Here is a 25,302-nt window from a genome sequence, read left to right as displayed (position 1 = left end):
CCCCTCAAGGCCTCTTACCCTACCTCCTTCCAGGCACCTCACCAAGCCTCTCCTCACTGGCAGCTGCCTCTGTAACTTAGACTTCCTTCCTGCCCCTAGGTCTGGTTACCTTCTCTGCAGATTCCATTAGAATCGAGGGCTTTCTCTGAGGTACAGAGAGGTGGACTTCCCCAAGGCTGCACAGTGAGATGATGGCAGCCATGATCTCTCCATTCAAGCTATCGAATGAGACTGTGCAATGGAAAATAGACTGAATTGTGAGCACCCTGGGAAAGCAACCTGCAGGAGACTGGGGCTGGAGAGTAGTAGCAGGACCAGGGATGGGTGGGTTCCACATTTCACTGGCTGGGCTTTTTTCAGAATCTTTTCTGTCTCTCCTATCTCCAGTCCTCACCCTGGGGCCAGAGATTCCTTTTGTAGGTTTGGGTTTGGTTGTTTTGTTTTGGAAAACGGTCCAGTGGGTGAGCTGCGTGGGGTGCCTCTACCCTGGGAGAAGCCCCAGTCACTGCCCTCCCTGCCACCCAGGCTTCCGTTGTGCGGTCTCCTTACCTAAAATGCCCTTCCTTCTCCACTTTGTGCTGCAAATCTTTCCTCATTTCTGAATTCTGTGTAGATCCCACCCTCTCCTGGAAGCCCCTACACTGTAATCAGGAAACACAGAGTTGTGGGATCCAAAAGGGACCGTGACCAGTCAGGAAGGGCTTCCTGGAGGAGGGGCTACCTGAGCTGATAGGAGCAGGAGTTTGCCAGGCACTGAGGATAGGTGGAGGGGCTCTAGGCCTAAGGTGGTTTCACAGGCACACCTGGGTCAGGAGCAGGGATGGATGAAGCAGTGAGGAAGGACCACAGAAAGGCCTGGTCCTGCTCCTTTCATGCCTGGGGTTTTACTGTAAGGGAAGTTTGGGGTCATCACTGTTTGTGAGTCATCCAGGCTACAATGCACCTACACCTTGACCCCTGTCCAATATGGTGGATGCCTGGGCAAGGCCAGAGCTCAGGCCTGGTGCTCAGGATGACCAGGCACCTAACCTTGTTATAGGCCTTCCTGCCACTTTCATCTAAGTTTTGAACTGCATCCCAGGAGGGTGACCGTCAGGATGCCCAGTGATTAGCCATGGGAGTGGAGGGGGCTCTTCCGCAGTCAGACCAGGGAGGGATCAGGGATTGGCCTTCCCTTTTCCTTGAGCAGTCCCCTCTCTACTTTGCTACTGGGGGTGAGGAGAGAGCGGGTAGCTAAAGGGTTTTAGCAATTGAGTGCTAGAAAGACCCTTGGAGATCAGCCGAGGGTGTTCAAACCCTCCCATGATACAGATTGGAAAACTGAGGCCAGAGGCTTGGGGCGGTCACTCAGATCTCTGGTGTTTGAGCTCAGCCTCAGACCATCATCCCAGGGCTGGGCTGGGGTTGAGGCCCAGAGAGGGCAGCCATGGCTGAGGAGAAGTGGGGTGTCTCTCCATCTGTATGCTTGCCCCCTTCCCCAGGCCCTAGCACGCTGCCAAAGGTCGGCCTCCCACCCCCACCAGTCCTGGCACTGTTCGGCGGGAGGGGTTCCTTTCCTCCCTAATGTTCCTAGACTCATTTCTGTGCCTATGCTTTCCTGATACCAACCAAAATATTGAGCTTGGCCCTTTGAGGTACAATTTGCAGTTATACGGATGCTGCAACTGGCGTTGACATGGAAGGTGATAGAAACATGAATAGGCCTGCCCTGTGGGGCTGCAGCCATGGAGAGCCTGGACTTTTGAGTCAGCAACCCTGGGTTCAAATCCTCCCTCCTCCATGCTTAGCTGTTTGGCCTTGGGTGAATTACCTAACCTGTTGCAGGGTGTGTATGTGTATTTAATATACTTTTTCAAAAGCAGTTTTAGGTTTATAGTAAAGTTGATTGGAAAGTACGGAGAGTTTCCATATACCCTCCTCCCCCTTTCCCCTCCCCACAGTCTGGCGTATTCTTTACGTCTTATGTTAATATGGCACGTTTATTACAACTGATGAACTAACGTTGGTTAATTATGATTGACTAAAGTCCACAGTTCGCGCTGCGGTTTGCTCCGTGGGGTTTGACACGTGTCCATTATTACTGTGTCATACAGAAGAGCTTCACTGCCCTCAAAATTCCTCGAGCTCCACTTATTTGTCCCTTCCCCCGAGTCCCTGACAGCCACTGATCTCTTTACTGCCTCCATAATTTTGCCTGCTCTAGAATGTCACTTAGTTGGTATCATACAGTATGCAGCTTTCCAGATTGGCTTCTGTCACTTAGCAATATGCTTTCAAGGTCTTTCCGTTGTTTTTTGTGGCTGGGTAGCTGACTTCTTTTTATTGCCAAGTAATATTCCTCATTGTGTGTGATGCACTGCGGTTGGTTTACCCATTCACTCAGGCCTGTGTTTGCAATCTGTTAAGACCGCTGGCCACTGCTCAGGAAGTTTGTCAAGGGGAGGTGATACCTATGTATACTTGGCATGGTACCCAGCAATGAACCGGAGTGCCCGCATCACCCAGCAGCAAGTGCTGGCACAACAAACAGTAAGCACTGTGGCTGGTAGTACTCACACTGTACCTATGTTAGCTCAGCCAGTTCTTTTTATTATTACTATCAATTATTTTAGAGATGGAGGTCTTACCATGTTACCCAGGCTGGTCTTGAGCTCCTGGCCTCAAGTGATCCTTCTGCCTCGGCCTCCTCAAAGTGCTGGGATTATAGGCATGAGCCATGGCACCTGACCTCAGCCAGTTCTTGAACACGTTTACTGAGTGCTTAAAACCTGTTAAAAGCTGGCAACACAGTGAATATCCCCAATCAAGGCTTGGGATTGCAAACAACAGAAACAATTCAGGTTAATTTGGCAGAAGAGTTCCTTGGAAGGAACTAGAGTCGTTTCCAGAATCTGAGGGATCTGGAGACCCACGCCTGGGAAGGAGTGGAGGGGGCTCAGGCACAGCTAAGGTTTCCAGGCTGTTGTCTCCTCTGGTGCAGCTGCCGCTGGCCTCACAGCACCTCACAACTAGTGCAGATGTTCGTGTGACTTCCAGACCTGGGCACTTAAACAGAAAAACAGTTTTATTGGGATAAAGTTCACATACCATACAATTCACTTATTTAGAGTGTGCAATTCAGTGGTTTTCAGTATATTTTCAAGGTTGGGCAACCATCACCATTATCTAATTCCAGGACATTTTCTTTCTTTTTGGGGGGCTGCGGGGACAGGGTCTCACTCTGTCACCTGGGCTGGAATGCAGTGGCACCATCTCAGCTCACCACAACCTCTGCCTCACAGGTTCAAGCAATTCTCCTGCCTCAGCCTGCCAAGTAGCTGGGATTACAGGTGCAGACCACTACCACCTGGCTAATTTTTGTGTATTTTTAGTAGAGATGGGGTTTCACCATGTTGGCCAGGCTGCTCTCGAACTCCTGACCTCAAGTGATCCACCAGCCTCAGCTTCCCAAAGTGCTGGGATTACAGGCATAAGCCACCACGCCCAGCCAGGATCATTTTCATCAGCCTAAAAAGAAAGTCCACACCTTTTAGCAGTCACTCTCCTTTTCCCCCCACCAGTCCTCGCAGCCCCTGGCATTCACTGAGCTACTTTCTGTCTCAATATTTGCCCATTCTGGTCATTTCTTATACATGGAATCATATAATATATGGCCTTTTGTGAACTTACCATGACATCTTCAAGATGCTTGTCATCGTATGCCTCAGTGTTTTACTCCTTTTTATTGCAGATCTGGGCACTTCCATGTGTTACTCCATCTAGTCTTCATTCCCCAGATGGGTAAAGTAAGGCTCAGGGAGAGGTCCAGGGTCACATAGCAAGTCAGTTGAGGGTGACCAGGCTAGAATCCAGAGACTCCATGATCACAAAAGGGGCTGGGAGCAGCGCAGTGCAGTCGGGTTGGTGGGGGAGATGGGGTGCACAGTGCGGGCATGGCAGTTATGGGAGGGAGAAAGGGTAGGGAAGCGGGCAGGTACGTCCTGGGATGTGAGGCTGGAACAGGACCCCAGAGGTGCATGAACATCCCCAGCATCCTGCCTCCACTTCATAGTGGGCATTTACTCCATCTCAGGCATGGACTCTTGCAAAGCTTTTCCCTGTGCTAGCAGGAGGCTGTGCAAGTTCAGGGGAGGGGTCAGGAATTCCAACAGAAAACAGGACTTTGGGTTGGGGAGGAGCCTTGGACATCAGGCTCAGAGGTGAGAGTGTTCTCTTGTCCCAGAGCCAGCAGTGGCTTTTGGCAGGGGATTTCTTGGGAACTTGGCTGGTATCAGCAGTCCTGGGAGGTGGCTTGGAGAAATCGACTGGACCTGTGTAATGCCATTAGCCCTGTCAGGAAGGGGAGGAGATGTGATGGGCAGGTGGGGGATGGCGGGGAGAGTCCCATCTCCGAGCTTGTCCCAGTTGCCAAGTGTGGTGTGAGTAGCACGCCTCTGTTAGCAGAACTTCTGGACACTTCTCTGAAGTGTGGTCCAGGAAGTCCCTTGTGCTTCCTCCTCTTGCTGGCCTGTGCTGCTCCCTGAGGACATGGGGTTAATGCAGGCCATCCCGGTGGGGGGAGGCAGGCATGTCCACAGTGTGCCCAGGTGAGAGGGAGGGACATGCCAGGGATATGGGAGGCTGGGGAGACCTCTAACCAAACTGGGGCTCTGTGGAGGAGGGAAGCTCTGAGACTTGAAGGATCAGGAGGTGTTCACCAGGCAAAGGGAGGCCAGGCTGGAAGAGCAGTAGGGGTCAGATCCTGGCCATTGCCTGTTAAGAATTTCAGTCCGGCTGCCGGTAAGAGCTTGGATTGGAGGGATGGGGCTGACAGCAAGGAATCTGGAGGAGTCCCCAGCCAGAGGAGATGAGGCCTGGAACAGGAAGTGGCTAAGGGGATGGTGAGAAAGGGGCCTTGAGGGGTATTAGAAGCAGGTTGGGGGTGATAGGAGGGCAGTGTGGCTGATCTGGGTCTGCAGGGCCTGGGTGTCTCCCCTGGAGACGTCCAGGAGCTGCGGGCTACCTCGATCAGAGGCAGAGCCTGGGTGGCCTTGGCAGCATCTGGTAACTGAAGCTATGGGAGTGGACAAGATGGCCTCAGCCAGGAGAGCACACAGAAGAAAGAGAAGAGGTTTGCCTCCCAGAGAATCCCCTGTGGTTATGAACAGGAGGAAATGCACCTGGGGGAGAGGAGACTCTGAGAGCCAGAATCAGCGAAGTCCTGAGCCGAGGCATGATGCACGAACTTCTAGTTCCCTCTTTCCCAGGTTTGAGGTGGAATTTCCATTCCTGGGTGGGTTAATACACAGTCGTGGGGACGGGGGAGGGGCAGACAGAGGACATGTGGGAATGAGTCCCAGTGGCAGGGGAGTCCCAGGAAAGGAATGTGAATGAAGGGTAACCTGGGGTAGGCTCCCACGTGCAGAATGTCCACCTGCTATACCTCAGCATTGCAGTACCTCCTGGCACCTTTCCTCTTCCCTGCCCCCAATTGTGCCTCCTATAGAGAAGTCAAGGCAGAAGCTGTTACCCAATTTTACACATTCAGAAACCAAGGCTCAGGGAAGAGCCTGAGTGGCCCCAGCCACAGAACACATCAGTGCCAGACAAGGCAGCACAAACCTGGGCTTCTTTCCACATTGCACCTGGCTCCTCCATTCCTGGGGAGGCAAGGGCAGATGTGGGGGCTGACATGACAGTAGAGACTCCAGTCTGGGGAGTGCACAGGGTGAGATCTGGCTCCCCTGGCTGCGGACCCTGGCCTCCCACCCCTGCAGGAAGGCTGTGGATGTGAGAGTGCCTATGTGGGCACACAATGCTCCCCAAATCTTCTGGAGTATAGTAGAGCTGAGAGCACCCCACACCAGCCCCCACCCACGGCCTCCCCAGCCCCATGGGAGCCAAGCTGTCTCCCCACCCCAGCCTCACCCCCAGGCCCTGGCTCAGGGAAGCCCCAGCAGCTGCACCTTAGTCCACATGCCTCCCCAGGGTTCCCCCGGACAGAGGCTGCACCAGACAATTCCCAGCACTCAAGAGACTCCGGGTCATTCAGTATTCCGAGCAAGCCCCTAATTCATCTTCCCCTCAGACTGGAGGCTGTAATCTCTGCACCGAGGTGAGGTCAGCATTAGGTAGTGGTATTGGAGGGACAGGCAGAGTCCCTGAGTGAGGCCTAGTGGTGGAAGTGAGTGAGCCTGAAGCTCAGCAAACTCCTATGGTGCAGTGCAGCCGCTGGGCCTTTGGGGAGTGGCAGCATCTTAGGAGTTCATCTTACAGGCCTCGACTCAGTGCTGACTCCGGGAAGCATACTTGGCACCTGCACCATGGTCAGTGCCCACAGGCTCCCTTTCCTCCCTCCATCATACACTGCACTTACCATAAGGCTCGTGAGCCATTAGAGCATGGTGACTGCAGAAGTCTGCAAACTTTCCCTCCAAAGGGCCAGACAGTCAGTATTTTAGGCTTTGCAAGCCATATGGTGTCCGTGGCAACTACTCAATACTGCAGTTACAGTTAAAACAGCCATAGACAATACATAAATGAATGAGCGTGGCTGTGTCGAATGAAACTTTATTTATGGACACTGAAATTTGACTTTCATATAATTTTCATGTGTCACAAGATATTTTTGTTTTGACTCTTTTCACCACCATTTAAAAACATAAAGGCTATTCTTGGCTTTCGGGCTGTACAAAAATAGGCAGCAGATCGGATCTGGCAGGCCCGTGGGTTAGAGCAGGGCCCCTGGAGCCAGCCTGCCTGGGTGTGAATCCTGGTTCTTCTGGGTGACCTTTGGTAAATGGCTCAACTTTTCTGTGCTTCAGAGTTCTCATCTGTAAAATGGGAATGATGATGATGATACTCTGGGGATATAACATGGTGCAGTCACATTGGAAAACAGTTTGGCAGTTCCTCAAAGGTTAAACATAAAAATTACCATATGATCTAAGTGTGGTGGCACACACCTGTAGTCCCAGCAACTCAGGAGGATCGCTTGAGCCTGGGAGTCTGAGGTTGCTGTGAGCTATGATTGCACTACTGCACACCAGCTTGGGCAACAGAGCAAGACTTTATCTCAAAAAAAAAAAAAAAAGTTACCATATGACACAGCAGTTCTTTTTTTTTGAGATGCAGTCTCGCTCTGTCACCTTGACTGGAGCACAGTGGTGCGATCTTGACAATCTCTGCCTCCCAGGTTCAAGCGATTTTCCTGCCTCAGCCCTCCAAGTAGCTGGGATTACAGGTGCACACTACCAAGCCCAGCTATTTTTTGTATTTTTAGTAGAAATGGGGTTTCACCATGTTGGCCAGGCTGGTCTCAAACTCTTGACCTCAAGTGATCCGCCCGCCTTGGCCTCCCAAAGTGCTGTGACCCAGCAATTCGATCCCAAAGTGTGTACCCAAAAGAAATGCAAACATACGTTCACACAAAAAAACTCATTCACAGAAGCATTAGGTATAACAACCCAAAAGTGATAACAACCCATATGTCCATCAGCTGATCAGTAGATAAACAAAATGTGTTAGATCCATACAACCGAATGTTAGACATAAAAAGGAATGAAATACTGATTCCGGCTACAACATGGATGAGCCTTGAAAATGATGCGTAAAAGAAACAAGACACAAATGGCCACATATTGTATGATTCCACTGATACGAAGTCTCTAGAATAGGCAAGTCCATAGAGACAGAAAGTAGATGAGTGGTTGCCAGGGCCAGAGGGGTGAGGCCAGGGTAAATGAGGAGTGACTGTGCATGAGGACGAGGGCGGGGGTGTTGTTGGGATGGTGAGACTCTTTTGGGATTAGATAGTGGTGATCATTGTACAACTTGTGAATATACCAGAAATTGAAGACTGTATATTAAATACTGAATGGTATACTTTAAAAGGGTAAATTTTATGGCATGTGAATTATATCTCTGTTTCTAAAATGCTAATACTTCCTTCCTAGGGCTGCTGTTCTAGTTTATGCATGGAAAGCACTAGGAACAATGCCTGGTCCTTCCCCTCTCTGGTCCTCTTAGGGCCCTGGGGGCCTTTGTGTGTCCTGCTCACATTGTCTCCAGGGCCTTGGACAGGGCCTGGTATAGAACATACGACTGAGTTTCTGGAATCCCACAGGCCAGGGCTGGGGTCCTAACACCTCAGTATAACTGTGCACCTCTGGGCACATTGTTTTTCTGCTCTGAGCCCCATGTTCTTCATCAGCAAAATGGAACAAAAATAACTACTTCACAGTGGTGTGGGGGACTGGATGACATCTGATACTCAGGGTGTGTGAGGTGCTCCAAGCCCATTGCCACCTGTCACACTCGACCAACACTGGCCCCCAGAGGCCGAGGCTCCCACAGATATCTCCAGGGTGCCAAGCAGGGCTGGGGCAGTAGCTCCTGGCTGCTACACCATCCTCCCACAGGCCCCACCAGGCTGGAGGGTGCTCCCTGTGTCTGAAGAATGAATACTTTGGGGCACTAGAGCAGTTCCTAGATCGAGCACAGTGCAGTTATGGGACAGCAGCCAGGCATTGCCCCTTGTTCTTTGAGCCTTAGTTTATTGAACCATCAAATGGGTTTAGGACACAGAACCTGCCACTTCCGATGGCTGTGCTGATGAGATGGGACAATGAATGTAAAGTATTTACACGGTGCCTAATGTATTTTAAGTGCCCAACACATCTCAGCTTGTATGATAATTTCTTCTAAAATGTTTATTTTGAAAGTCTGCTACGTGCTAGACACTGTTCCAGTTACGGGGAATACAGCAGAAAATACAACAGACAAAAATCCTTGCCTTTATGAAAACTGCATTATAGTAGGGCAGACAGACAGGAAAAATAAGTAAGTTATATTTAAGGACATGATTGAGAAAACAAAGCTGAGAACGTGGGAAGGAGCTTAGGGAATGTGGGAAGCGGGTACAGTTTTACAGAAGGTGATCTGGGACAGTCTCATTGAGAAAAGGACATGTGGCTGGGCACCGTGGCTCATGCCTGTCATCCCAGCACTTTGGGAGGCTGAGGCGGGTGGATCACCTGAGGTCAGGAGTTCGAGACCAGCCTGGCCTACATGGTAAAACCCTGTCTCTATAAAAATGCAAAAATTAGCCAGACGTGGTGGTGGGCACCTGTAATCTCAGCTACTTGGGAGGCTGAGGCAGGAGCATTGCTTGAACCCGGGAGGCAGAGGTTGTGGTAAGCTGAGATGGTGCCACTGCACTCCAGCCACTGCACTCCAGCCTGGGTGACAGAGCAAGACTATCTCAAAAAAAAAAAAAGAGAAAAGAAAAGGACATTTGAGCTGAGACCTGAAGAGAGGAGGGGAAAGAAGAGGGAGCCATGCAGGTTTCTAAGGGAAGAGCATCCCAGGTGGGAACAGCAGCATGCCAGGCCAGTGAAGAACATGGAATAAATCAGTGTGGCCAGAGGAGAAGGAGTAGGGAGGATGAGGTCCGGGGTGGGAGGCAGGGGACAGATCCTTGGGGACCTACAAGGGTGGGCCTGTGACTCCAAGTGAGATGGAGCCCCACTGCAGTGCTTTGAGCAGGGGAGACCCTCCCTGACCTAGGCTACAATGACTTGCTGTGTAGTGCCTGACTCCTCACCCTTCCCCAGCCTCACCGCCCTGTGCTTCCTCCTGCAGGACCAGCTGGGGGCCTCCATGGGCGCCTGAGGGCCAGGCGCCAGGGCCGCGGGCACGAGTATGGTGAGACACCAGCCCCTGCAGTACTATGAGCCACAGCTCTGTCTCTCCTGCCTCACGGGCATCTACGGCTGCCGTTGGAAGCGCTACCAGCGTTCACATGATGATACCACGCCGGTGAGCCACACTGGAACAGGGTCGGAGGGACCCAGTGAGCCCCAGCAAACCTGAGGGGCTCGGGGAGAGGTCTTAGCTCTGTCTCTGCTGAGTCGCTCTGGACAGGCCAATGGCCTTTCTGGGTTTCAGTTTCTTTCTCTGTCAAATGGGCTCATAGTAATTCCTGAATCTGACGACCAGGAGGGCAGGGAAGGAGTTTGTCCTGTTGACGAGTTGTTAACACTCCTCTGACATTGTTGAGGTTAGGCTGCTCCAGAAGGAAAGGGTCACCCCAAGGTGAGCAGAAGTCCTCAGCTTCCTGGCAGATCCTAAAAGGCAGGCAGGCAGGCAAACAGGCGGGTGGTAGAGGAGAGGGTTAGGAGGTGGGCCTGGCCATCCTGGAGCCTGGGAGCTGGCAGGGTTACAGCCTGGCACTGGGACTCAGTCACCTGAGCCACAGGCCTGCCAGAGCTGGCAGCAGGTGCACAGCCGGATGAAGAAAGCCTCCTTTAGTGCCGGGCTCCCCGGGCCAGACCTAAGCTGCACTCCTGTCCCTGGGGCGCTGTCAGCCAGTGGATCTAGTTTCTTCTCTGAAGGAACCAATTCCTGTGTGGTGTTTATCTAAAAGCTTTACTGTCTGGAGAACAACTTTCCTCCTCCTTCCTGCTTGTCTGAACAAAGAAGCCAGCCTCTAAATTCCGCCAGCCCCAGAAGAGGCTGGAGTGGCCGGGGTGGCAGGGTTTGGGGGTTGTGGTTGCGACTGATGTCAGAGGCCCAGTAGGCCTGGCTATCTGTCTGGGGAGGTTGGGGAAGCTTATCCACCTGTCTGCCCTCCTCTGCCTGTGCTGGTGAGGCATAAGTGCTAGACTGGGGAGCCTGGGTTCATGACCCCCAAACAGTGAAAAGCAGGAACTGCCAGGGTGGGCACCAGGCCTGATTCATTGCCATGTCCCCATTCCCAGCCACAGAGGAGTCAAGTGGCCAAACTGAGGCAAAGGAGAGGGAAAGGCCTGCCCAAGTCCATAGAGCAGGGCCTTGGCAATGCCAAGACTAAAGCCCTGATCTCTTTACTCCAGGCCCCTGCTGGGAAGCTGTGTGAGATATCCTGTCACAGCTTTCCCTCTTATGTGGAGGGGCACAGGCCATGGGCTCTGGAGTCAGACGGATTCATGTTTGGGGGGTGCATCCTCTACTTGAATCTAGTTGCCTGTGAGCTCCCTCACCTGTGAACTGGAGGGCAAACACACCACTCTCAAGGAGCCACTGGGCCACGACATGCAATGAGGGCTGTGATGTGAGCAGCGCGGTACCAGCTGTCACTAGCCATTGAGACATGCCATTCCAGATGCCCAAGCCTCAGCTTCTCCATCTCTGAAATGGGAGCTAGGTTGCGATCTTGGCTTCAGAATTCCGTGGCCACTCTGCCTTCCTCCACCCTCTGTTCTGGATCTGGACCTGGGCAGTAGAGGCCCAGCAGCCCCTAGTGGGAATGGGTGGTGAGACAGCTGAGGCTAAAGCGAGAAGAAGGATGGTCCAGCTCCCAAGCAGGAAGCCCGTGGCCATCAGGGCAGACGCTGGGGAAGGCGCATCTCCCAGGAGCCTCATGCCTTTGGTGGGCCCAGGGCTGGCCAGTCATAGGCGGTGGAGTCAGGAAGTTATGGGTCTCAGCTGTGGCCAGCACAGGGCCCAGAGTGGAGGAAGTGGGCTGAGGCTGGTTTTGAGCTGACTAAGAACCAGAACAAAACGTGCCCTGCAAGGCTAGGGTCTGGACCGTCCTGCTGGAGGGTCAGCAGGAGGCCATGAGTCAAGCTTAGAAATGGTTGGTATAGGGCTTTGCAGCAGCTCTGGGTGGCAGTGCCTCTGCAGGAAGGGCTGAGCTCGCCTCAAGTGACCCCAAACTCGCAGCTGAAGATGAGCATCCTCTCCTCCCCCGCCCCTTTCTCCCTGTAATCGCTCACTTTGCTTCGCCCCCTGTCTCCTCCCACTTCCTGGTTCCCAGCCTCTGCCCCTCATGCTTTCTTTCTCTCCCTATTTCTCTTTTCTCTCCCCATTCTTCCCTGAGGCAGCTGTGTGAGGGCAGAGGTGGGGCTGGACTCACCAGCCTGTCACAACAAAGGAATAGTGATCTGGTGTCTCAAAGACAGGGCTGGTGCAGGGTAGGGGCTCCAGAAATTTCTCTGAACAAATAGAGGCCTTGCCTGAGCTCTAGGGGTGCTGGTAGGGAGAGGAGAGCTGCCTGGGCTGAGGGGCGGTGGAGAGGCCTCTGCCAGTGAGCCTGGTGCCTCTCATTCTCACCACTCCTGCCGCAGGGGAGGAATCTCCCTCTGTATCTCCCAATTCAGAGAAGCCTGGTTCAACTCCTGTGAAACCCCATCTCTCTGGGTCTCACCTGTGAAATAGGTTGACAGGTGGGAGAGTCACGAGGCATTTCATTCTCATCCTTAGGCTGGAAAATGATGTGTAAAAGTAATAGATCTGTTAACATTTATTGAGTACCTACTGTATGCAGGGAGCTAATGGTTTACATGCATTGCCCTAGTCATTATTGTAACATCTCCATGGGACATGTTTAATTGTGTGCCCATTTTACAGATGGAGAAATCAGTCACACAGACTGATGACAGATTTGCAGCCTAAGCTGCTGGAGACTTGGGAAGGCAACATGTGTTGAGGATGTGGGTTTAAATGAGAGTTTGCTGAAAGAAGAAAGGCAGGGGGACTTGGGAAGTTGCCTGATGGAGAAGAAAGAGCTCTGGACCAGGAGCATTTAGGACAAGATGGGGAGTGGCCTTGAATGCCAGTCTTGGAACCCTCAGTGTTTCCCTGGTTATGGTGCAGCCCTGGGCCCTGAAGTGGATCCTGGGGAGTGAAGAGGGTGGGTGGAGAGAGCCTGGGAAGGTCCACTTCCTCTCCATCCACAGTGGTCTCCCTCCTTCCTCCCCGCCCAGCCTGACACATTCCCACCTCTTCCTTTGCCCCCCAGCCCCCCAGGACACACACTTAACAAATAAATAAGCAGGAAACCAGGACCAGAGAGGTGAAATGGCTTCTTCTCTTGCCCCCAGTTCTGAGGAGTGGAGGAGCCTGGCAGCAGGAGGCCAGGCTCACTCCACAGCCAGGAAGGGGAAGCAGAGCTTTTTATAACTGGGGATAATTAATTGGTTGTTGTCTGTGACTCATTACTCTAATACTGCCAATTAAGGACTTGGTAGGACAGAAGACTGTTCTCTGGCCATCCCCGCAGGGTCCCCTGAAGACTGTGTCTGCAAGAGGCAGTGTCAAAACCAGCTTCTCTGTAGAGAGGGATATAGGTCAGATGCCTGGAGGAACTTCCCAGCCAGAGACTCCGAAGGAGTCAGACTATGATAGACAACCCTGCACTAATGTAGTACATTTACCTTTTGAAGGCTGCTTTAATCTTAACTGATTTCCTTCAGGAAGAGTAGGGTAGTTATTCAGGCCAAGGGGCTGAAGACACAGTCAACACTGCCCCACTCACACCCCCAGGCCTGTGCCCTCTCATCTATTCCACACCAAACAGTCTTATCTGGAGTGCCCTGATTACTTATTCAGTTAACAAACGTGCCCTGCTACCTGCTCTGGGGTCATAAGTATATCAGACCTGGTTCTCTCCTCCCTTGAAGGGCCCCCCGGCTTGTGGGGGAACAGACAAGAACAGACACACCCAGACCACCCAGGGTGATCATTTTGGAGGCCTGGGGAAACCCTGGGCTCGGGTAAGGCTTGCCTGAGCTGGCCTCTGGGAGGGTTAGCCCCTTCTCCCAGAGCAGGGAAGTGTTTGGGGCAGGGGGAACTATGCGCACAAGAGAGTGTCTTGTGTTCAGGAACTGAAAGGAACTCAGTCCACTGGCTCAGGTGCAGGGAGGGGGAAGGGTGCTGCTCCGTGGGCCTGAGCTGAGCTGAGGAGCCTGGGCTTCATCCTGGGCAGTGGGGCCTGAGCCAGGCTCGGGCTGTGTGAGGAGCGCTGTGGTCCGATTGTGGAGGATGCTCTGAGGGCCCTCAGGTGGAGGTAAGAGGGCCAGTGAGGCCTCAGGTGTCTGTGTGGGGAGCAGGGAGGCATACACAGGGATAGACCAGGGGAGGGATTCCAGAGACACCTAGAAGGTGTCATCAACGGACTGGTTGTGGACTGAGGTTCAGAGGAAGGAGTGTCTGATGGTGATTCCCATCCTACCGTGATGTCCAGCGTGGGTGGATGGAGGCCAGTCCTGGAGATGGGAACCCATGCTGTGCCCCAGGAGCAAGCGAGAGGAGAGGTCTTGGTAGAGTCCAGGAATAGCACAGGAGGGGTGGGCAGAGCAGACAAATAAACCTCCCCAGCCCCAGTTGCCTGCCTCCTATGATGGGATATGATGAGAGCCCCCTGTCACCCTGCCCTGGCAGGAAGACACCCGCTGCAGGGAAATCCATTCCCAGCTCTTCTGCCCCTTCCCCTCCATGCTCATCCACACCAGCCACCCTGAGCTTCTCCACATCCCCAGGATAACTTCACCCTTCACAGCTCTAGGCCTTTGCTCCTGCCATTCCCTCTGCTTGGAAGTCCCGTCTTTTTTTTTTTTTTCTGCTCTTGTTACCCAGGCTGGAGTGCAATGGCATGGTCTCAGCTCACCACAACCTCTGCCTCCTGGGTTCAAGTGATTCTCCTGCCTCAGCCTCCTGAGTAGCTGGAATTACAGGCACGTGCCACTGTGCCTGGCTAATTTTGTATTTTTAGTAGAGACAGAGTTTCTCCATGTTAGTTAGGCTGGTCTTGAACTCCTGACCTCAGGTGATCTGTCTGCCTCAGCTTCCCAAAGTGCTAGGATTACAGGCGAGAGCCACCGCACCCAGCTGGAATGTCCTTTCTCCTCTCTGCCCCTTAGACTGCAAATCCGCCCCCCACCAATTTCTGTCAAAAAATAGCCCTCCTCCTTCCTTTCTCTCCCCACTGCTCTCTCTCCTTCCCTTCCTCGCTACCCTGGGGTCCCACAGCACCTTGGCCTGTGCTGGCCACGTGGATTGTGATTTTCTGTTTCCTACTGGACTCTTTTTAGGACAGGGCCTGGGCCTACACACTGCAGAGACTTGACTCAGAGGAGGTCCTAGGACAAGATTTGCTGAATGAACGAGTAGAAGGAGGATTGAATGTATGTGTTCATGAGTGAGTGAGGAAGCAGTTAGGAGATGTGACTGCCATCTTGCTGACCAGGTGGGGCGGCCGGACCCCCAGTGAGCTGGCAGAGAATGGAAGCGTATGTGTGTGGACGGGTGTGTGCTGCGTTCTTGGTGCTGCCTCCTATGCTCCTGGCTGTGGTTGGCAGTGGAGGGTGCTGCCTCATTCAGAGGGACCTACTAGATCACCCTTGGAGCTGGGATTGGGCTCTGCCAGTCCACAAGAGAAAGGAAGAGATGAGTTTCCCAGCTGGCTCCCACTTTTTGTCCTATCAACCATGTGGATTTGTGTCCAGGATGTGGAACTGAAAAGAATGGATCCCACTTAGGAAATCAGGGCAGACTTCAGGGATGAAGCAGCCTTTGAGATGGGCTCCAGGGTGTGGCTAGATTGAGCCAGATGCCACTGGGCATTCCTGGCAAGGGAGCTGCAGCCTCAACTTTACCCTGCCTCCCAGTAGCTGAGTGTGTGATCTCAGGTCAGGCCTAGGCCCTCTCTGTGCTTGAGCTTGCTTGTGGGTTAAGTGGAGGCACAAATCTATATCCTATGGATCCAATTAGATCATGGAAAGGAATGTGCCTCCCATCTTGTACCAAAGAGACCATTGTTCCAACCTTGAAGAAATACATGCCCTCCCTACAAACTGTCAAAGTGATGACTTTCTCTCCTCCAGTGCTTTGAGGAAAAGAGACCCGGCAGGGGTGAGAGGCCCTCTGAGCTTTATTTCTCTCACTTCTAAAGTTGCAGGGTTGCTGTAAGGATAAGAAACTAGGAGATGATATTATTACATCCATGAGAGAGAGAGAGGAGGGCCGGTTTGTGCAGCACAAGGAGGTGAGGATTTATCGCTGCAATAAAGCCATGTTGTCTGTTGCCTTCGGAAACCCCCACACCCTGCCTAGCTCCTCTCGGAATAGTGCCAAGGGCACCTGGCATGACCACACCATGCTCCAGGGGAAGCGGCTAAGTCTTGTTGATGGCACTCTGTGAACATCTTGAGTGTCGGGTTATGGAGCCAGGGTAGGGCAGGAGATGGGGCATTACCAGGGGACTATGGCCGCCCACCCTATGATGTGGTCAGGGTCCTATGAAGGGATCTGGGATGGTCCTTCCTAAGGGCCCCTCAGCCTTTCTGCTCATGTCTCCCTAAGGGGCTGATGCCAGTGCCAAGGAATAGGCTGGGAGAGACAGGGTGCTCCAGGCAGGACTTAATTGCATTCTCCTGCCTAATGAACTGCTCTGAGTGCACCCCAGCAGAAGCAAGGACAGAGGCCTGATTGCCCAGCTCTCTGTAGTCCAGAAAAATAAATCCAGCCTCTTAGGCTGTCAGGAGCCGGCTGTGGGTGGGGATTCTAATCCCTTTCCCTGCTCAGCCCTAATGCTGCAATATCTCTCCGACCTCCCCAGGCCACCACCTCCCCCAAATCTCCCGGATCAGGGCCAGGGTAATCCTTCCAGAACCTGCCCATCTCTCCCTTTTGGGAGCTCCCTGCACCTTTTCCAGCTGACTTCTCCCAGGCTTTCCCATGCATCAGTCCCCCCATTTGGAACTTGGTGAAGGTGGAACAGGCTGACCATTGGAAGAGCTGAGGTGCCCAAGATTGTGGTTGCAAGTGGCAGATTCAGGAGTAGGCACTCCTCAATCTCCCCCTCTTGGTCTCTGTAGGTCCATGTGCTGAGGGCATATCTGGGCGCTGGGATCTCAAAGAAGAGCTGGAACCACTGGGGGCAGGACTTGGCTGAGCAGGAAGGAGCTGTGCCAGGCAGAGCCCACACAAGGGGGAAAGGGCTGCCTTGGGCCGGATTGGAAAACTTGGATGCATATCCGCAGGCATCTGAGAACTCACTGTGTGGTGAACGAATGTGGAAATTACTACCAGTATCACAGATGATGTAGGGACAGCTGAAGCATCCATTTGGTGAAAGTAAAATTAGATCCTTGCCTCTTACTTCACACCAAAATAAATTCCAGATGGATTAAGATGTATTTTTTTCTATTTTTAAACTTTTTTCCTATTTTGAAGGCATACATTTGTTGAAAAAATTTAAACAACTTGGAAAGATGTAAAAGAAATTCTAGTCTTCATGCTTTAGAGATAAGGCTTTCAAACCTCTCTCCGCACACGTGACATCCATATGGAACTATATATAGATGGATGTAGATGGATGGGTGGATTGCAGATTGAAATGTAAACAATGAAACTGAGAAATTGTGGGTGTAAAATATTAAATATATGATCTTGGGCCACCTTTCTTAAACACAACACCAAAGGCAAAATGTATAAAGGAAAAGAGGGATAGATTTGACTACGTAAAAATTTAAATTCCTATACAGAAAGCATGTTAAAATTATTTCAAATGACATACAAGAAAAAATATACAGTGTGTATTAAGGTTAATACTCTTACATAGGGAAAGCTTTTACAAGCCCATAACGAGCCAGTTCCCTAGAACAAAGCCTGCTTTGCTCTTTGCCTTCATGCCCTCTGCTCCTTTCCTCTGTGTGGATTGAGGCTCCCCAACCTTGTCTTCTCAACAAGCTCTTTCCTTCCACTTTGCTGCAGGTGTCTCCTCCTCCAGGAAGCCTTCTAGCTCACCCCTCCTCCTATAACTGACAGTGTTAAGGATCTGGGCTCTGAGCTCCTTAGCAACCTGTGTCTACCCCACTCACCACACCAATTCCCAGGATTGGAGCTGTCTGTTTGCTGCCAGTCTTGGCTCAGGGTGGCCTGATTTATCTCTGAGTGTCCAAGGGCTCAACACATATATGCAGATGACTGGAAGAGAAGGGTGGTGAGGATGTGGAGGAGAGACACTGAGATTTAGTTTGGTACAGGATGTGAGGAAGGGGTCTAATTATAGTTGTTACCAAATGGATGTCCAGAAGTCCCAACACCATAAGTTGAATTCCCCATTATTTTTGCACTAACATACTAATATCCTAAGCTCTTGCCCACATTTCCAGGCCATTCTCCTTTAGATTACAGTTCCTCCATTTCTTAATTGGATCTTTAGGAGGTGAGGTGAGATAGTCTCTGACATCTTAGCTAACTCTGAAATCCCAGGGTCCCTGCTCTGGCATTGCCTATGACTCTTAAGTGTGACCTTGGGCAAGGCCCTGTCCCTCTAAGCCTGTTTCCACCTTGGTCAGACAGGGATAATTTACACGTCCTGCTCCTTGTTGCTCCGAAACAGCTGGGGGATACTGGAGGTACACAAACCTGGGTGTGAATTGTGCTTCCACCATTATGTGTGCTCTCTGTGACCTTGAGCAAGTCCCTTTCCTTCTCTGAGAGCTGGTTTCCTCTGCTTTGCAGAACTGTGGGGAGGATGAGATGGAGCAAGTAAAGGGCTCTTAGCAGTAGCATCCCTACCCACCCCCAGTGCCATGGTGAGCTAACACAGGCCTCTGTTCCTCACAGCTTGGGATGCAGCCTGTGAGTGAGATCGGGCAGCTGCCATGCCAGGGTCTTCTTCCTCCATTGGTGCTGGCTCCCAGGGATGCAGTCTACAGGAGCCAGCCTGGCCACTGCATCTGGCTGACCATGGCACCCACCCTGGGTTGGAGGCAGGCAATCAACCTGGCTGTCCTCAGCAGCTGGAGAGATGTGGTATAGAACAGGGAGGAAAGCCTTGATCACTGTCTTCACATAATTAAAGGGCTGTCAGACGCGAAATGATAATTACAGGAACGATCCTGGATTTGGCGACTTACAGCTTACATCTGTAATCGTGCTGGGGCCTGGCAGCCCTCCTGTGAGGTGGTGGTGATGTCATTCTGTGAACAGAGGAGGAAGCTGAGGTCAGAGGTCCTGAGCAATTGGCCCACAGCCACATAGCCAGTGGGGAGAAGGGCCAGGTGAAAAATCCAGCTCTTTTGTGTATTCTCCACTCTGTGATTATTTGACCCCAGTATTTCTTACCTTCTGGCTGGCCTTGTTCTGTGTGGTGTCAGAGAACCAGTTGCAGGGGAGCAGTGGAGGAGGCAGATTTCAGCTCCACCTCCTGGCAGGGGAGGGAGGGCACTAACTCCCCTGACTGGACATCAGCCTCACCAGACACTGTGCATGGGAGGTTTTAGTGGTCTGTGCAGCATGCTGATACTGTCCCCATTTTAGAGAGCAGGAACCTGGGGCGCAGAGAAGGTAAATGTGTTCCCCAGGGTCACTCAGTCTTCGCCAGTCTGGGATTCAAACCCAATGTTGCTGGACTCCCTCAACCTAGCCTCCTGTTGTCAGGCTGCATGTCTTGGAAGGAATAATTTTGAGTCCACAGAGGACTAGGCAGCATCTCAAAGGAGAGGCCCTTTCCCAGGAGCCAGTGGAGTAGATCAGGGTGAGCTCCTGTCCTGGAGGCTGCAGACATGCTCTCTGCCCCAGGGCAGGGGGACAGGCAGGGGAGCAGGAGTGGAGCAAGACTCCACTCTGGCTCTGAGAGCTCTGCAATTCTGAAAGTCTGCAACATTCAGAGTGATGTGTGTAGACTTCAGACCCCAGGTTCTGCTTAGGGACCCAGGGGAGGTGCTCCATATCCTTCAGGGTCCCTACTAGTGGGAGGGGCAGCCGTGTGCATTTTGTCCTGGGGCTGCAGTCTACAGCAGCAGGGGCCTGTAGCCAGTGGCAAAAGGCAGCAGGAGAGCCGGCCGCCGCCGAGCCCACGCTTCCTGTGTTGGACTGGCGTTTTGGCCGCAGTCGTGCTTTGTGACTGTAGGAGCCCCTGCTACTAATGAGGTCTTTCTCCACATCCTTCTCTGAACACAGAGGGCTCAGGGGTGGGGGGGACAGGACAGAGACAAGGAGGGGTGAAGAGAAGACATGACTGTCATCAGGAGACAGTGAGGAGGACTGGCCTTTGGGGAAATTGACCCACAGTTGCCCAGATTGCTAAGGAGTGGGCTCCTGTTCCTGAAGGGTTAGGGTAAGAATGGAAGGAGACACAGCAGCCTCTGGGGTGGGGCCTCCCGGATTCTCCATCACAGTAGCCTCAACCTGAGCCTCCATCCCCTGGAACAGGAATCAGCATCCTTCCCCGTCGACAGCCAGGGGCCACTCCTGCCCCAGCTGCTCGCCGTATCTGGTTCCTCCTTGGGCAGCCTCCAGCACACTCCTCCTGGTGCCTACCTCAGGAGGCAGCTGCTCCCTCAAACCTAGCCCCCTCAGCCTTTCTCCTGCTCTCTCAGGGGATGTCTGGGGCTTGCATAATGGTGCTGCCCACTGGTGGTCCTGAGCATCCCTGTGTCAGCCTGTCTCACATCCATCCCTCCTTCTGTCCCTCATGCCACAGGTGACCACCACCTTATGCCCGGCGTGATGCTGGGCCCAGGGGACATAGAGATAGCTCAGGCCATCTCTGACCTGAGGGAGCCTGCAGCCCAGTGAACCAGCCCTTATTAGATGCCTACTGTGTGCCACCTGAAGCCCTTCAGCTCATTTAACAGCCTCCTTCCGAGGGAGGGACTGTTATTCCCATTTACAACAAGGAGACTGAGGCTCAGAGGGGCCAAGTGACGTGCTGAGTGGCAGAGCCAGCTCTTCAGAGCCTGTGTTCTTTCCATCTCCACAATTTACAATTTGATTGAGGGTCACAGTGGTGGGTGCCAAGAGTCTGTGCAGGATGGCTTGAGGGGGCCTTGGGGCCAGGAGGGATGGAAAGGCTTCCTGAAGGAGCAACAGGTCTGGCCTGGGGTCAGAGAGATGGAGGGAAGAAATCCAGGGAGCCAGGCTGGGCCTGGGATAGCCATACTGGGTCCCAGAGGGCAAGGGTGGGTTTTGAGGGGGCTGCGCAGGCTGCCTCCCAAGGCGGAGTCAGTATACCTGGGTTCACATCTTATCCCCACTCCTCCCCTACCTGCTGACCCCTCTGACTCCCCTCTACTCACCCGTGTTGAGCCTTTATGCAAATTAGCAAAAAGTGCCCCTTTCTTAGGACACGACCACCATGTGCCAGCAAATCGTCATAATAAATATGCACCTTGATGGTCACCACGACATGAGTGGCACTTCTTAGGGAGCAATGCATGACTTGCTCAGCCATACGTGGGGGCCCTTCTCTGAGCCTCTGTGCAATGGGGGTAGATATCCCTAAATAAACAACCTGTGGTGCTGTGCAGACTATGAGAGATGAAGAAGGGCCGTGGTCATGGCATTGGGGCAGCGATCACTGCTCCGTGTCTCCGGGAGCAGGGCCAGATTGGCTTGCTAATGGTTGGAGCAGGCAGGCCTCTCTCTGATGTAACGTGCCCTGACAAGGACCATTAGTGCCACTGGAGCCTCTTTATCAGTGGAGCTGCTCCACAGGCCACTTCCTGCAGCCACTTCCTCCCCTTCCCCTTCCCTTCCTCCCAGCCCTTGCCATTCAGTGTTTTCCTCTGATTGTTCTTAGAGTGACCCCCCACTGCCTGCCTCCCTCTATGCTGGGGCCTCTTTGCCCCCATCTACAGGCTCCCTGTGGGCTCCAGCTCCAGCTCCCAGGACTTTAATCCTAGGTCGTCCCAACTCCAGCCCATGCCCTAGTTCTGATCATGGGGTTCCTGGCTCCTTGTTGCTTAGGTCCTGCCCGCATTCCTGCCATGCCTGAACACCTCACCCCCCACCACCGCCAGCTCTAGTCTTGGCCAATACCCAGGGGTGGGAGGTGTAGCCCCTCACTCTTGCCCTGCCCTGCCCCACTTTAAGGATCTGGACATGTGAGGACAACGGCCTTTGGGGCATAGGACCCTGGCTGCCATGGGCCCTCCTGGGCCCTGTTGTCTTCCTGGCCCCCTGTCAGCATTGCCCCTGGGCCCTGCATCCCCCTGGCCACAGGACGTCTTCCCAGAACCTACTGCAGGTTCTCTACCTTCTCGCCTCCAGGCTACTTGCCTGGGACCAGACTCATCCCAGACCCAGGCTCACCCCTCACCCAGGTCCCTCTCAGAACCTTCTCTGCCGGTTAGAGGCACACAGATCTTGCCCCTGAGGAGGCAGCATGGTCTCTGTAAACAGACAGCCATCTGGCACTGCCAGCGTGGGCACTATAGAAGACTAGGCACTTGTTTGCGGGGATGGGGTGTTAAGCCCCAGGGAAATCTCTCCTGGATGGGTGTATGTACTTGTGCAGGGCAGGAGAAAGGGTGTTTCCTCACCTATAATTTTATTATCAAATCTTTCTCAAGTTCCTGTGCCACCTGGAGCACGAAGACTGCCCAGATCTCAGGCACTTATGTATAGCAGGGAGGCCGACATGTATAGAGACAATTCTAGGACTGTGGGGTCTGAGCCGTAAGTGAGATGCTTGCATGGGCTACGGAGGTCTGAGAAGATGGGATTTACCCTATGAAACAGGGGAGTCTTCAGGGAGGGGCACTCTGGAAGGAGTAGGGCTTTGCCTGATGAAGCAGAGATGCTTTCTAGATGGAGGCTCTGGCTGTGTGAAGGCCTGGAGTCTGGAGAGTCTGTTTGGGGAACCATATTTAATTATTTGCATGGGACATAAAGCACAGAGGCTGGCCTGGGCCAGAGTGGGCCCTGACGTCTACAGAGAAGCTCAGGCAAATGGGACTCTCAAGCTGGGGCATGACATGACCAGATGGGTGTCAGTCTAAAGACATGGCTCACCCTTTGGGAGACTCAGATGTTTAAGCTGGCCTGGGACTCACCAGCTGCACTCTGCAGGAAATGAAGGTTGTTATGAGCAAATAAGAATTTGAGGTGGCAAGAGGGATTCTGAGAAGGACTAGTCCTGGGGTTCTGACTGGAGGGTGGTGGGGAGATGGTCGTGCGCAGCGCCAGACAGCCTTGGCTCAGACATGGCAGTCTGGGCCAGCCCCATGGCCCTGCCATGGGAGGCAGGACTGAGCCCCTAGACTCAGCTCTAGATAGTCCCAGCCATTCTCTGGGTGGTGGCTCCTAGGGTTCCATTGCTCCAGAAGGGCACATGGCCTGCCCTGCTCCTAACCAGGGTTTCCCTATTCCTGACTGAGGCTGGGTCTTGCTGTGCCTGCAACTGGAGTTTGTGCCATTCTGTGTCCAGGTGGGGCAGACACAAGTGCCCTACCCTCTGAGAAGCCACCTCCCAAAACCTAAACCTGCTAGAAAGACTGGGTCTCAGGGTGTCATCACCTTCGCTTCTCTGTTTATGTACAAAGTGGGGCTAAGCAAGGCAGTCTGGTTCTGCATATGACAAGGAGTGGTGGCAGTTGCTCACCCAAGCATGAGTGGACCAACTAGGGTGACCCACCTGGGCAGAAGGGTCACCCAAGCACCAGCCCTCTTGCCCAGACAAGGCACGGAATGGGCACTTGGTGGGTATGGAGTCATGGACCATTAGAGTGTGAAAGTCTTCCCTATGTTCTGGAGAGGCAGAGGATGCCACAGATACACTGATAGTGTGCTGAGTGCTCGCCAAGCCACCTGACTTGTATTATCTCTTTTAATTCTCCATCAACCCCATGGCATAAGTACTAGTGTTGCCTTCATTTCACTTAGTGCAAACTAAGTGACAGAGAGGATGAGTACTTTGCCCAAGGTTACACGGCTTGTAAGTGGTAACAGAGATCTGAGGTTCTCGAGCAGACTGATGGTGTCTCCGCATGGTGTGAGATGGAGGGATTCTGCACAGTGAGAGGACTTTCCCTCCTTCCTGCCCATTCCTGCATGTGGTCCTAAAGTACTAGTGGAGTGGAAGTCAGCTCGGTCCCCATCCTTGCGGAACCCACGCTTGTCTGGGGAACACAGCAGGTCGTGGTGCACAAAGCACGAGTTTAGACAGAGGGATGCTGATGCTGTGGGAGCACCACAGCCGGTTCGAGGTGGCAGGGTGGATCCAGGAAGGCTTCACAGAGGCAGTGGCAGGGTAGATCCAGGAAGGCTTCACAGAGGCAGTGGCAGGGTAGATCCAGGAAGGCTTCACAGAGGCAGTGGCAGGGTAGATCCAGGAAGGCTTCACAGAGGCAGTGGCAGGGTAGATCCAGGAAGGCTTCACAGAGGCAGTGGCAGGGTAGATCCAGGAAGGCTTCACAGAGGCAGTGGCAGGGTGGATCCAGGAAGGCTTCACAGAAGCAGTGGCAGGGTAGATCCAGGAAGGCTTCACAGAAGCAGTGGCAGGGTAGATCCAGGAAGGCTTCACAGAGGCAGTGGCAGGGTAGATCCAGGAAGGCTTCACAGAGGTAGTGGCAGGGTAGATCCAGGAAGGCTTCACAGAGGCAGTGGCAGGGTAGATCCAGGAAGGCTTCACAGAGGCAGTGGCAGGGTGGATCCAGGAAGGCTTCCCAGAAGCAGTGATATTTGAGCTGACTTGAAGGATGAGTGGGAATGTTCAGAGAATAAGCTCTGAGGCAGTGGCCCTTCCAGGTCGAAGGAACTGGTTGTGAGGGTGGAAGCTGGAGAGGTCAGGGTGCCGTACCCAGAAGACTTCCCTGCTTGGCTATCAGTAAGGAGCCATGAAGAGGTGAAACTGGGGTGGTTTAGAAACATAGCAGGGAGCCTGGAGGTAGGGCTGCCTCCCTGACTTCACACCCTCAAGGGGAAGGTAGTCTGGTTCGTCCTCACACTGACCTCCCCTCAAGGGCTGTTGACTTGTTCTGATGATCTCAGCAGTTTCCCAGGATGCAGGATATTCCAAGCTTGTTGTGCTTCCAAGATAAGGGGACGGATGAAAGCAAGGAGAAACCAGAGGGCCAGGAGGAAGCACCTGCAGAGGCTGAGCTGGCCCCTCAGGAAACAGCAGTGGTGGTGTCAGTGTCCCCTGCCACCCCACTTCCACCTGGCTGGAGACGGGTATCTGGCTCAATGGAGGCAGCAGAACACAGCACTTCTGCAGTTTTTCTAGTCCAGAGACCAGGGCTCTGGTCCCTAATCCTCTGCTAACTTGCTGTGTGACCTGCGCAAGTGACTTGGCTTCTCTGGCCTTCAGTGTTTTTCTCGGAAGCATGGGGTAAAGGTGGAGAAGAACAATGCCTGCTTTGTAGGCATGTGTGAGGAATGTGACTTCACAGACTGCCGATCATGATCACGGTGCCAGTGCCAAGGGGCCATCTCAGAATGAGGAGAGCAGTACACAGTGGAAAAACTGCAGCTAAAAGAGCACAGCCCTGGCCTGGCCCAGCTCTCCACTGTTCTGTGACTTTGGGCTTGGTGATGGTGGACAGGTCACTTCCCTCTCTGAACCTCAGTTTCTCCCAGGGTAAAGAGGGCAGGAATTCCTGCCTGGCAGTTTTGGCTGCAAAGTGGGAGGGAGGAGAGGCCTGGTGTGGTGGCTCACGCCTGTGATCCCAGCACTTTGGTAGGCCGAGGCAGGCAGATCACGGGGTCAGGAGATTGAGACCATCCTGGCTAACACGGTGACACCCCGTCTTTACTGAAAACACAAAAAAT

The 25,302-nt window shown here is 53.1% G+C and overlaps 1 protein-coding gene across 4 annotated transcripts in view; it reads left to right on the top strand.

Annotated features, from left to right (window-relative positions):
- GDPD5 (glycerophosphodiester phosphodiesterase domain containing 5) overlaps positions 1 to 25,302 on the top strand; it is a 90,960-nt gene that overhangs the window by 38,358 nt on the left and 27,300 nt on the right. For all 4 annotated transcript variants that reach the window (XR_010338370.1, XM_012469649.3, XM_012469648.2 and 1 more), the window contains exon 3: positions 9,622 to 9,798. Coding sequence is in view for 3 of the 4 variants with exons in the window: in XM_012469649.3 (XP_012325072.2) it covers positions 9,682 to 9,798 (117 nt within the window). In the remaining variant the exon portion in view is untranslated. The remainder of the gene's footprint in view (positions 1 to 9,621; positions 9,799 to 25,302) is intronic.

The sequence above is a fragment of the Aotus nancymaae genome, unplaced genomic scaffold (genome assembly GCF_030222135.1).
Source record: "Aotus nancymaae isolate 86718 unplaced genomic scaffold, 86718_ANA_hifiasm-v0.15.2.pri h1tg000059l, whole genome shotgun sequence".
NCBI classification, from domain to species: Eukaryota; Metazoa; Chordata; class Mammalia; order Primates; family Aotidae; genus Aotus; species Aotus nancymaae.
The sequence above is the reverse complement of the archived record's forward strand: the minus strand, read 5'-3'. Positions and strand labels throughout refer to the sequence as shown.